The sequence below is a fragment of the Columba livia genome, chromosome 3 (genome assembly GCF_036013475.1).
Source record: "Columba livia isolate bColLiv1 breed racing homer chromosome 3, bColLiv1.pat.W.v2, whole genome shotgun sequence".
Classification (NCBI taxonomy): Eukaryota; Metazoa; Chordata; class Aves; order Columbiformes; family Columbidae; genus Columba; species Columba livia.
The window spans coordinates 102,866,003-102,879,563 of record NC_088604.1 but is presented as its reverse complement, the minus strand read 5'-3'; the positions used below and the strand labels follow the sequence as shown (position 1 = coordinate 102,879,563).

General features: G+C 51.1%; 1 protein-coding gene across 1 annotated transcript in view; it reads left to right on the top strand.

The window, feature by feature from the left end:
• ITPKB (inositol-trisphosphate 3-kinase B) overlaps positions 1-13,561 on the top strand; it is a 70,790-nt gene that overhangs the window by 41,510 nt on the left and 15,719 nt on the right. The window contains exon 3 of the mRNA XM_065058642.1: positions 13,122-13,221. Coding sequence (XP_064914714.1) covers positions 13,122-13,221 — 100 coding nt within the window. The remainder of the gene's footprint in view (positions 1-13,121; positions 13,222-13,561) is intronic.

Here is a 13,561-nt window from a genome sequence, read left to right as displayed (position 1 = left end):
AGTCTGGAAAGGCAGCAGCTGTCCAGAGTTTTCCTACAGCACTGTTGGAGCAAGCCAGTTTAGGCAAAAGTTTCTAACCTTGAGGACGCCCTCAATATGAGAGCTATGATTGCTGGCTTACTAAAATCATCCCCAAAGGAATAGCTTCTTTGACATTGGTATTTCTGGGTTGGTGAATGGAGGACATCCAAGCTGGATGTGTCATTTAGGTGGCAAGGTTCCCCTGGCCTTACTGCCGGAAAACACTCGGAGCATGAGCAGTGTGTTATAACACCACAAACGATTTTACTGCGAGGGCAGGTACCAACTACCTGAGGGGGGCCATGAGGCAGACCTTGGGTCCGGAGGCAGCGGAGGATGCTTTGCACCTTGGCTTGCTGAGCGGCTCCTCGAGCTGTCACTGAGCGAGAGAGGAAGCGGCGGTGCCTGTTTTCTCTGCTCCTGCACTCTGCAAATGCTCTTCTGGGTGTCTGCAGCAAGCGGCTCAGCCCTGGGGTGAAGTACTGGCTACTCACTTCCCCCAGCCTCCTCCACTAGCTGCTTGTTTAGGAAGGAACCTCCTTTATTTTATTTATTTATTTATTTATTTATTTATTTTTAATTTGGAAAAATGAAATTTAAAAAAGCCTGTTGTAGAGCAAGTGACTAAGTGCTGCCTGGGCTGCTGAAGTAAATGAACAGCAAAATGTCTGAGGGGAGAAGATGACTAAGTTTTTCTACCTCCTCTTCTGCTTCACTCGCCCTCTAAGCGGAGCTAAACATAGTTGCCTGCAGCAGGAGGACTTCAGCAGCCGGCTGCTGCCCACAGGCGCAGCCTCAGAGAGCGTGGGCTTGCACCTTGCCGAAAACCCTGGTCGTTCAGAGAACTGTGTGTCTTCCCTGCATTCATTTCCCTTCTCCCTTGCTCTTCCCCCAAGACAAAATATATTTAGAAACACAAAGACACAATGAGCTAAGCTCTGTCTTTGCTACGCCCATGTATATAATGGGTTTGTTGTATTGCTTTTGCCAGTGCCCTTGCGATTATATGGCTAGATACAACTACCTTTCATCTTCTTGTCCTTTTTTGGACCAGAAAACTGCTCAAGCATCTTCTTCATCCATAACAACACTGTTCTGAGAAAGGCTATCTGGATTTTTATATGAAATCCATGATCTCTACTTCTTTAAAGGATGTCACAGTCATTTGCAGGTCATCAGTGAGAAGCCGCCTCTTGCTAAATCTGTAGCTGAGGCCTGGAGCTGGAGTTAGGTCCATAAACACTGTGGTTGTGGCGTTCACCTTAAAAATAGCCTCTTTCAAGAGAAATATTTAGTTTAGAAACAATTTCACTGAAAAAAAGCCAAACCAAACCAAAAAAAAACCGACATAGAAGTAATTAGAGATCTGTTTTTAGATGGTGAACCTGAATTGCCTGAGTCACCCTTTGGTGATGGTGTGTGCGTTGTGTGTGTTCCCAGCGTCACTGTGGTACTCAGATTCTCTCTTCCTGCATCTGGGGAGGGGGATGCCAGGGTTTTGGGGGAAACCTCACGGCTGGGGCAGTGGCAGAGTCACTGAGTACCCTTAGGGGTACTCAGTGACTCTGCCAGTGCCCTTGCTGGTGAATCTCCCCTCAAAACTGAGGTATCTCCCCCTTGTGCCTGTGCCATCATCAGCCCCTGGAGTTACCTGGGGTCCCAAGTGAGCCAAGAGCGGGACAGGGTGTTTCTCTCTGAGCATCCTCTGCGCGCTGCATGCCCAGGAATTCAACAGGCAGCCATTGCAGAGGCGATTTTCCATTATTAATGCTCAAAAGAAAGTTCCGTTTTCCTGTTTCAGATGAGCATTTCCCCTTTGGGTTAGAGAAACCGCTTCCTCCCCAGCACCCCCTGGAAGCCTCTAAACATGCGCCGAAGCAGCAAATTCCTTTGCCGGCCTCTGCATTCCTCTTTCCACCAAAAAAACCAGCATGCTCCCAGACGGCAACTCTGCAGCATCGCATGCACCAGCTCACAGAAGATCTGAGCCGTTCATACAGGAGCAGCCTGTTTTTACCTCAATTTCTTAGGAGTTAACAGCTGCAATTGCCTTTTCTTCCCCTGCCCCACCCCTGCGTGTCAGCGCACGGTTGGGTTGGAAGATCCAACCCCTGGTGCCACACGGGGACGCAGGGTTGGGTAACCCTCTGTGCCTCTGCGAGGATCCCGTCCCTTTCCCTGAGGGCTCAGGGGTGTGCCGGGGTGCAGCAGGGCTTGCCGGCACCGCGCACAAGCTTCAAAGGCAGAGTCAAAGAAGCAGCATAGGAAACCCCCGTGGCTCATCGATAGCAAGAAAGCTCCTTGCCTAATGCTGTGACGGCTTCTTCCCCAACCACCCCGTTGGCCTTTCCTGGATGCAGGGCTGCCCAACCGGCACTGGGATGTTCATCGGATGCTCTGGCACCGGGCAGGCGTGATAGGACATTGGCTTTGGTGGCAGAGGTACGTACCCAGCCCTGCAGAAGTCAAGCTGCGTTGCTAAAGCTGGCATTTTGTGATGACTCATAGCTAAAATGGCTAAAGGGGCATGCGTACGGCTTTAACCCTGAAAATGAAGCTGAGGATAAAATTGCTGCTGGTGCTGTGCTGAGGTCTGCTCACCATCAGACCTTCTGCTGCAGTGGGCTCGGGGGCAGCTGAAGTGTGAATTCCTCCCTCCTACCTGTTCTCCTAGGCCGCTGTGCAGCAGGCACGCACAGGCAGTGCCGTCACTCTGCCGAGCTGGTTCCAGCCCTGTCCTCGCCAGGCTGGGCAGCCCCTCTCCCAGCCTTGGTGGTGGCCAGCACCCTGCCTGGAGGAGCATGGGTGCAGCAGGGCCTGGATCCGCACAGGCAGGGAATGGGGTGATCTGGCTAAATGCAACAGGGGGACGCTCCCTGTTTGCAGCCCGAAGCTGCTGTGTAGGGAATTGGGAAGGAGCAGCTGAGCACGTGAGCTGCTCTGTGTTTGAAGCCCTGTAATTAGCTCAGCCTATTCCTGCTTCAGGGAGCGCAAGGCTCCAGCACAGCCTCTGGTTGACATGTCCAGTGAGGATGGAGTCCTTGCAAGCAGCTTCTCCAATTGTACAAGGTTTGTTCTTCCCATACCCCTTCAGAGCAGTGCAGCCAGAAAGCTGGTGGAGGATGAAGTCTCCAGGGTGCTCATGAGGTGGGCTCAGAAGCAGTTAATGGCAAACAAACTTATGCCTGTCTCATTCTGGTGGAGAGGAGCCCTCTGTGTGCCTGTGAGCCCTGGTGCCAGGAGTGGGAGATGCTGAGAGCTGTAACATCTGTCCCACACTGCCCTTGCCCATGCATCGCCTCACAGCACAAGGTGGGACTGGTGCGTGGGTGCATGGTGGCTGCAATGAGCCCCTCTTTGCCTTCAGGGCTGGACCGCTTGTTTTTTTAACAGCACTTGAAGTCAGTGCTGTGGTAAGATCAGAGCCCGGGGGATCTGAAGCTCAAGAAAGGCCCCTGTGCTGCTGTGCTGTATCACCCAGGGAGATGCCTTGGGCACTGCAGGGTGCATCCGCAGCAGGTCTGCAGATGTGGGGAGGATGCTGCATGAACGGGACGTGTGCGCTGCCTCAGCATGTGTCTGCAGCATCCTGGCTGCTTGCAATGCCCCTCTCTGGACAAAGACTTTCCCAAAACCACCGTCTTTCTGGTATGCTCCTTCTGTAAGGATTTGAAACCAAGGAGGATGAAACTGCATTTTGACTCTTGGAGGAGTTTCTCCTGGTTGCTGGTTACATGTAGGAGCTGCCTCGGAAAAGGGGCCGTGTTGGGGGTGTTGGGGAGTCACAGCTGAGGCAGGCTGGTGCTCGCAGCAGCTCCTGTGCAAGTAGAAACTCCTCCAGCCACTTAGCAAAGGATTTGTGGTCCCAGCTCTGAAGCAGGAGAGACAATAAAACTCTAAATAGTACTTTAAATCATCAAAGTGCTATCCAAACATGAGGGACTCCAAACAGAAATGAAAGTGCTAAACTAAAGGGGAATTAAAAGGTCACGCCTGTTGAACATTTAGCTTTAGGGTTTAGTCATGTTTATGAAACTTTTAACTGCTCTTCTAAATCAGCTTTTTACACTTCATGTACCCAGTAAATGTGGGTATGCTCAGGGCTTATGACTAATTCTAAAAATTTTCTTATCTAAGCAAGTTACCGCAGCCATTGCTTTGCCCTTTTTTCTTCCCTTTCCTCTCTCTGCCTTCCCACTCCAGCCGAAGGCACTTAAAACTCATCCGAACATTTCACTTCATGCTTATGGAAGAGAGATGTCTTTCTCACTCAAATATTCAACAAAGTGAGGTTCACTTATGGTCAAATAGCGTAAAAGCAGTGAGCCAACTCTGTTAGTGTGCAGGGTGAGGGAGCAGTGATGGAAACATTTTCTGCATCCAAAACCAGTGCGAGCTCTTGGGCATTTCTGCACCAAGAAAGCTCAAGTCTAAAAGCCAGGCCTTTCTTATCCAGCTTCTCCTGCAAGCTGCTTCACTAGCATTGAATTATTTACTTTTATATAACCTTGCTCATTCATTATCAGTGCTGATGGACATTATGCTCCTAAGGTGTTATATTTACAGCGTCTGTATCAGTGTCCCCTGTGCTAATGCCGGGGGGAATACTTGAGATGGCAACAACAGCGCTGGAAGCTGGTGGCTGCACTGCCTGGCCCATGTCCACCCCGCCTGGTAGTACATCAGGCTGAACGATGAGGGACGTAGCATCACACTGTGGTGTGTTCCTGCTGTGGTTCTTCAGCGGGGAGGAAATTACACCCCCCTTGTTCGAGAGCATGAACTCTGGTATTGCAGCTCACATCATGGCTCTTGTCAAAGAGCAGACCAGTCCAATCCCAAGCCTTTCTGGGCTGCCTCTGGAAGCAGACAGAAAGAAATCCAGAATATAAGTATTAGAAGATGCTTTGTTCTACTCATTGATGTTAATTCTGCGTTTGGTGTCTCTGACCCAAAATACCTCTAAGCAGACTATGAGTGTAGTGCCCTGGTTTAAATCCCTAAAAACTTGCCTTCAAATTGTAAGAGAGGATTGTCAGCAGCTGGCATCCTGAGAGTAATTCTATCTATCAGTCTAAGTAAGCCAGACTGGAAATACCTTTGACTTTCCCATCATGTCCTGGTCTGAGCACACATGTTGCTTCCCAACATGCCCTGTGCCAGGGACTCCCTTCCCAAAAGACTCAGGGGTCTGGAGCATCCCTCAGGAGGACCTGTCAAAGCCTACAGCTCCCATCCCACCTCCCCAGAGTGTAAGAGCACAGCTCAGTGCCTTGCATTGAGATTGTTTCTTGCAGGAAAGCTGTGCCCTACCAAACCTCTGCCCACGAGGACACTTTGTTTTGACTTTTAGGAGCTAGGTTTCTTCCCATATCCTAAGTTGCAGCTCTGGCCTTTAGGCTGCTGAGCTGGACTTCAAACAAGGCAGCCAGAGACTGACACAATTGTTTGGTGTTGAGAAGGGCATATCTTCTGGTCTTAGAGGGCACATGGGACCCAGCAGCATTTTGGGATTTACACTGGCACGGTTGGGAAGACTCAGGAGGTCCTTCCCCACCAGCAGCACGAATGCGAGAAGTGCCAGAGCCAGCCCAGGCTCAGGAGCCCACATCCCCAACTTGTGCTGCGCTGCTAGAGGAGCTGATGAGCTGTAATGACACTTGAACCAGAAAGAGCGGTGAATACTGTGGAACTGGGAAAGGCATCAAACACAAATCTCCAGATGGAAATGGAGCAGTTTCCATCAAAGCCGATGACAAGTTCCGTGATACGGGGTCAGGTCTTTGGACAGCACAGTGCGTTTCTCAGCTGGACGCCTGATGTGGCTGCCTACAGCTCTGAGCACCAGCGTGTTGCACAGATGGGCTGCAGCGCTCTGGGACTCTTCTGGCAAATCAAGTAACCAAGGCCCACTTTTGGCTAGTAGCAAATATTTTTATAATCTGCTGCCTTTTAAAAGCTAGCTGCTTGCTGAGGATGAAGCACTGTACGGCTTAAGTAGCTGTCCACCAAAAGTGATTAGATTAGCTGCTTCTGAGTTATTCACTTGCCTTCTCCAGGCTGAAAATTGCTTAACAAACCTTATTTGTGTGTACTTAATGAGTAACAAATATATTTCCAGAGATCTGGATCAGTTCCCACTCAGGAAAGTAGGCTGACCACGTCTAATGCTGGCAATTAATAATCCAACGAGCTTTACGAGAAAGTCAGTTATGGTTGATCTGCATTAGGAGGTTTTCAGCTTTAATGAAGTAAACGTTGCTTCGTCAGGAAGCAATGCCTCTTGGAGACAACCACAGCTTTGAGGCTCAGTTAGTCTGAGCTCCAATGCAGGCTTTGCCTTAGCTCTCATTTAAGCTTTTTGGACTTCTTTCCTTCTTCACCAGGTCGGACAGAGAGGTCTAACACAGCCTCTCCTCTCTGTAGCAATAAAGCCTCAGCGTGCTGCTGATGTGAGTCCTGCACCGCTGCCACGCTCTGCTTGTGCTTTGTTGGGTGAGGAGGTCTCAAATGTCCTTATGGGCGATGGGTGGTTTGTGTGCCACCGGCTCCCACAGCCGCTCCATTTCCTTCCATTGTGACAGGGGAGGTCAGACTGCAGGGCTGCTGCTCACCCCTCTGCCTTCGTGGCTTCGAATTCCCCTCGCCTCCATCACAAGCAGGAAGAGGGAGCTTGCAACAAAGCTCCTGTTTTTTTCCAGTACCCTGGAATATGTTTTCAATGATCCGAGCAGATGTTCCTGGCTTTCAGGCATTCTTACGGAGGCTCCTCTTTGTACACGCAGAGAAGGCAGTAGCTTTATCACTATGACCCTCTACCCCAGATCTTTGGTCTTGGTGGGACTGCTCCCTGGTCCCACTGGAATAAAGGACATTCCTCACAAAGCCAGATGGGTGTGGTGTCTCTCCTGCCAGTGGCAAAATCCTCGCTGGCTAAAATGAGACTATTCTGAAAAACAAAGCATCTGAAGTAAAATAAATAATTCATGTATTGGGATTTTTTTCTCTCCTTAAATGAGATGGAGACTTTGGAAAGTAGCATAAGCTACTATGCCACAGCAGAACCCACTATGCCCCAGCTATCGAAATCATTTATTTAATGGTGCTTTTGGGTTTGGACTAGAATTGCTAGGCACTCAGAAGGACCTTTCAGTCACCAAACTATATTCCCCTTTAGTAATCTGTGTTAAGTCTGTTGTTGGGCCTTGCTTTATCTTTTTGCAACAACCACCATGAGAGCCTGACTGGCATTGCCTTTGCCAGGTTTTGGGGAGCTGCTGAAATTTCTATTAAATGCCTTGTGTGACTAGACCAAAAAATGCCTACTGAGCCAAAGCCCTCCCGTTTCAAGCTGCTCCTCTGGCCAAAACAAGGCTATTTTGTCGTTGTGTGGTACAGAAGCAAATGCATCGGTGAGGATGAGAGGAGTTTGCGTAGGAAGAAGAAGGTGTAAAATATGGGCTGTCACTTGCTGCCAGCATCACAGCCTGGGGCACGCCAAAGCGGTCACTGGGCTCTTCCTATCACTGCCCGGATGGAGGGAGAGGTTTGTGGGGCTGAGAGGTGGCAAAGCTGAGCAGAGCATAACCCCCCGCTCTGCACCGCGTTAGTGACCACACTCCAGAGCAGGTCACGGAAGTGTTTTCAGCTGGGATCCTGCATTTTGGTCGCCCGCGTGCCAGGACGTGCCGGGAGGAGGCATCCCAGCTCTGCCCCGCGTCCCTCCGCGCCCGGCACAATGGACAAAGCTGGCCTCCTCGCCGCCGCGGGAGTGACAAGGTTTTTCCCAGTCAAGGGAAACAATCATCACTAGGGAAACCTTAACTACTTTTTAAAGACCAAAAGAAAACACATTCATTCTTTTAAACATGGAAAACTAAATGGCCTCTTTTTCCTTGGCTGTGTGTGCATGGCTGCCGAGCAGGCTGACACGGAGTGAACTCTGTGGGCAAGTGCTCCCCCCACTTATTTAGTTATTAAAGAAGAGGGCTCTCCAGTGCAAAGTCTGCCCTTCTCAGCTGCTCACCGTGTTGTTTTTTAAACCAGCAAGGCTCCAAACATGAGGAGCAACTCGTCAACCGTCCTACTTGTGAGTGAAACATCCTGGCGCCTTTCTGAGCTGTGCCAAAAGCCCCTTCCCATGGGGGCTCCCAGCACCGCGGCTGCACTTCTCCTTATGGAGGAGCTTGAAGTGAAAGCGAAGAGTGGAGAGGGCTCCCACCCAGGCGAGCCCCAGGGGGTGGCTGGGAGTTAGCGTGTCACAGGATCGGGGCTTTCTCCAAAGCAAAAGGAAAGCTGGAGTGTCACTTATGCAGACCCCCTGGCTGCAGCAACTCCACTGAAGCCGGGGTAGGCGGTGGGCATTGGTGACACTACTGTCACTTCATGGTTTTCCTTCAGATCCTAGGCTAATTCAGGATCTTCCTGGGAGAAAGGGGCTTAAATTCTTTTCAGAAGTGGGAACAATCTTTAATTTAATGCTGGTTCCACTCTTCCCTGCCCCAGCTGCGTCATCTTGCCTTGAATGGTGCATGCTCTAGTTGATAAAAAGCACTGGAATACAGGTCTAGCTCTCGCTATTTCCAGGAACGTTTGGTCCCATAAAGCCGTAGGAAACCATAATTTCAGCAAACTGAATAATTTACTGTCTATCTCTCTGGCTCAATGCATGGAAAGGGACATGCACCCCGCTGGCTCTGTGCATGGGGAGTAACAACAGTCAGATTCCACCCATGGCCGCACTGGGAAAGGGAGGTGACAGGCAGTCCCAGAGCAGCACATCTTCGAGCAGACATTAAAGGAATGCCATATGCTACAGGGAAAATGTACAGCGAGCGCTGAGCTCATCAGTCACTTTTTTTGTTTAAACTAATTAAGCACAATATATCCTCTGACCTTCTGGGTTGGCACTAAATTCTCCTATGTTGTTCTTTCCATATGAATCTCTGTTGATATATGGGGAAAGCCCAGAGTTTGCTTTAAGCTTCAGATAAGTAAAGTTAAACAAGCAGCAGATAAAATTGTTTTCCCAGCACTCCTCTCCCACTGACCAATGGTGGGTGCTTGCTGGGAGGGCTTAACTGCTCTGGCCCATATCCCACTCTGGGGTATGGGCATGGCACTGTGCAGCCAGCGAAAGCAAGCTAGCGAGCAGCTGTGGGAGGGCAGAGTGCTTGCAGAAACCCTTGAAAGTTCATTTCTGGAGTTGGTTCTGACCATTGCTCGGCTTCATTTCCACGTGGCAGGCGATTAGAGAAAACAGTGCTGCTTCGCGCTAAATCTGTTTCTAGAGTCACTAAATAATTTGCTACCTAACAGCTAATCAGATGGCATTTGCCGATGCTGAAACAGGTTTTAAATAAAAAGTGTTGAATTGCATCAGACACCTCCTGCATATTCCCTGCTAATACAGGCTCTGTGCTGTTGCTGTGTGTGCAAGAGCGCAGTCGGTCAGCATGGCTTCGGGAGTTTTCTGGGAGGGAAAGCCAGCGCAGAGCTGGATCTGGGGGAGGGCGGGGTGCCAGGGTGCCACAAGCAGTCACGGGCTTTGATCAGGCAAAAGAGTTGGAAGCGTGCTCAGCTTTCGGCATGACAACCTGCATGCTCACTTTCTCGCAGGCAGATGAGAAGGGCACGTATTCATCAGCATCACTTGGTGATGCCACCTGAAGAGCTAGTCTTCCTATTATGATGGAAAACCCTTTAGTCTGAGTCAGGGCACTTCCTGCAGGTAACTCCTCCATGTGCCTGGGCGCATGGACCTACGCACAAATTACTCCTTGAAATATAAACCAAAAGTTACAGCTGAGTCTGGGGGTGGCGACCTTACAGTTCCCAACAAGCTGAGTTAAAGCAGATTTCTTCATTGTAAATAGCTTTAATACTCCCTTTGCAGAGGCTGCTGAGCGCAGAGGGGCTGTTGCCTGCACGTGGCCACCAAGACAACCTGGAGAGGTGTGAACCTCATGTCTGATTTTCCGTGGCCAGCTGCAGGAGCCCGACACGGGTGTTGGCATCACCAGGATCCCAAGCCACTGGCTTTGAGATGTCCACCTCTGTCTGAATCCATGCCAGCGTTCAAATAAATGCTAATCTCATGCTGGGAGCCCTCAGCCATCCCCAGTGGCTGTGTTGGAGTCTGCTGCTGGTTCACAGCCATGTAACATCACTCTTGAAACTACAGGGAAAGTACAAAGGGTGAATTTTTAGAGCAACTCCTTACCTGGGGAGAATTCATCTTCAGACAAAGGGGGTGGCAGGATCACTGGGGGCATTGGCCAGTGTGACTTCTCCATGGTCCAGCTTCCATCTCTCCTCTGCAGCGGGTGGGCAGCCCCAGAGAGTAGAGAGATGAAGTCGTCCAGCTGCTGGCTTGCTAGGGAGCTGCCCCTGCAAAACTCACTGCCTTTTGAGCACTCCCATGACAGAGCAACAGGACATTTTGTATGGGTATGTACCCCCCAACAAGAGCTGGACCCAGCAAGCTGCTCTGCAAAAAGAGCTGTGCATGCTGGGCAGGAACGTGCAATGGGCTGAGGGCACGGGAGAGGTTCCTTTTGATGAAACAAACTTTCCGTCGCAACACTGAGAGTGGGGTCAGGTATAAAACAAAAATCTGACAGCTCCTGAGGGAATCACAGAGGGGACGGTCCCTCCTCTCTCCTGGAAGTGCCATCATGAAGTGCCCCGCTGAAGCTGGCGGGAAAGGGCTGCATGAAGCAGAATTGCAGGTGACCCCTGGGGCGGCAATGACTTGCCTGGCAGCCTGTTTCCAGCAAGTTGGGAGTGATTCAGGAGGGACAAAGCAGCCTCAAGCCTCTCTATAAAACATGTCCTTAAATATGTTCTTAAAACTTGGGTTGAAAATGCCTGGCCAAAGGTGTGCCTGAACCAGGTGGTGTCTGGATGAAAGTGTTTCCCTCCAGTATAGAGGAATGGGGACATGCTACCTGTTCCACGTGCGAGTGTTCTCAGTGGCTGGCTTTCTGTCTTGTTCAGCTCAGCAGATAGGTTTTTGTGGTGTTTTTTCTCCGCGGTGGACTCTGGGGCCATTACCTCGTGCTGGGAGCGGTGCTGAATGGAGCACATCGCTCCTGGGAAAGCCCCGGCAGGGGAAAGGCAGGACAACTTGCCTTGCTTAGGGGGACGCTTGCCTTCATTCTGCCTGTACTTTGAAGTACCTCAAGGTTTTAGCTATAAAGCTGTAACCACCGAAAAACAAAATCTTGGCTTGGGAAGACGGGTTGCCTTGGCATGTTTCCTGGGACTGAGTGACTTATGATGCTGTGCAGTGGGGGTAGGACTCCTTCTCTTTGTTTCAGAGGAGGTGGGTCCCACTCATCTGGAGTCCAAACTCCCTCAGAGACTTCTTCTTCCCCATTTTTTTTCATGACATCAGCCAGGACTCGATGTTACTATTTTAAAAACAAAAGGAGGGGACACCCCCCCGCCTTCCCTCTCGCTCTCTGCCAACAGGAGAACAAAGAACAGCTTAAGCGCACAAGTTCTGGCACTCCGTTTGGAAATAAAAACATTCATCCTCATGTCAGGTAGGGAACTGCCCGACCTCCCTGCCAAAGCAAGCAAGCTGGGTGGCAGAGCAAACCCGTGGCGCGGAGGAACCCCGGCGAAGGGGTTGCCCAGTGTCACCCTGCGCTTGGGGAGCTGCTTGCCAAACTCCTGCACTGCTGTCCCAGTGCCAGGGCACGCCAGGACGCTCCCGGCCACAGGCAGTCATCCAGGGAAGGGCCACCCTCCTGCTCCTCCTGGGCTGGGAGGTGAGGAAGGACCTTTCTTCCCCTTTCCCGCCCCTGGTCCCCACCACCCGGGCAGCCCCTGCATCTCCATGCGATGTGTCCCCGCTCGCCAGCAGGGCTGGTGCACAGCGCAGGGGTAACCCAATGTAATTTCCATGCTTTAGACACTAACATCTTTGTCTGGCTTCTTCCTCGCCGCTTAAACATGTCAGCAGTTCCCAGCACGGATTCCTGCGCCGTGAGTTCACCCCCCGACAAGCGTCCAAACTGCAAGTTGGGGCTGCTGGCTCTTCCCGCCTGTCTGCGAAGCGTTACTGGAACAGGGGCCAGTTCTCCCAACACGAGGAGGAGATTACTTGGGCTTTCTGGAAGGCTCCCTCCCATGCCTTCGGAGCAGAGCAAATGAGGATAATTTATCTGTGGGCTTCCGGCTGAACCCAGTAGCTCAGAGCAGCCAGGACTACGCCGCCTGTTTGTTCCAGCTCCTGCAAGAAGGCATTTTTCCATTGTCACCGTTGTATATTGTTCGCCTGGTTTGTTTGCACCGTCGCCCTCTGTGCTGAGATAAGAGGTTGTCTCCCTGCCTTTTACTGATGGCACAGTCCCCAGAACAATCCAGGGAAAAACTCTAGCAGGAAAGAGCCTTCGAAGGAGGCTTTTGTATGTCCGATGCAGCCCTCGTTACAGTCATGTAAATAGTTTTGTGCAATCTGTCTGGCGAGAAGCACAAGTCAGAAGGGAATTGTTCTCTACAATGTAGTTACGGATGGGCCAGAGCAGGCGGATCAGCCGCACGTGGGTTGCCAGCTTAATGCACAAAGCAGCTGCCTTTCGGTGGGGAACAAAAGCCGGGCGGCGAGCCCCTGCGCGGCAGTGCGAGAGCCGCTCTTGTTCCCCGCAGGAGCTGGAGTTGAGTTTTGTGGCCGGGTAGCAATCCTGGGCTCCCTCCCCTGCTCCATCTGCCCTGATCTAATGCAGTACCCAAGGATGGGTTAATGTCCCTGCTGCTTCTGCGGAGGGATGCGGGGAGCAGAGACGAGGTAAAGCGGATGGCTGGGCCCTCTGCAGCAGAAGCAGCCAGCTGGAACAACACTGTAACACCCTCCTCTTCAGTGAAGTTGTTTGTGGTTTTCGAACATAGAGTCAAGGTCCAGAGGCTCTGGCTTGGCACAGGGAAATGAGAAAAGAGCAGATTCTGCGTTTGCTTCCATCCTGCGCTGGCTCCGGTGCCTCCTCCCCTGTCCAAAACAGCTGCGTGCTGCCTGAAGTGACTTTACAGAATGTAAAAGCTTAAAACATTGCATTCACCTTCAAGTTTGTGGTTTTGTTTTTTTTTTCCCTTAGAGCAAATCATGGCGGAAGATCAAAAATATGGTGCACTGGTCCCCATTTGTGATGTCTTTCAAGAAGAAGTACCCTTGGATCCAGCTAGCGGGACACGCAGGTACGAAGCGTGGGGAGGGGCAGAGCGGTGGAAAGGCTCTTTATTATAGCAGGTTAATGAGTTTATTTTCCAGAATTGTTTCTGACTGCGGCATGAATCTCACAGATTTCAGCTCCTATGTCTCTAGCCCAGGAGCGTGACTTACCTAAGTGCCAGGGAGGGTGACGTGGAGGTGCAGTGTTGTGTGCTTTCAGGCTCCCAGTGCCAGCGGGTATTACCTTGTGCAGCGCCATGCTTTTCTCTCAAGCAGCTGAGTCCTTTGGGTGGGACCCAAGCCCTCTTGCTGATCCACAGCAAAGTATGCGATGCTACCCAGCACAAAGATGCCCCATACATGAGC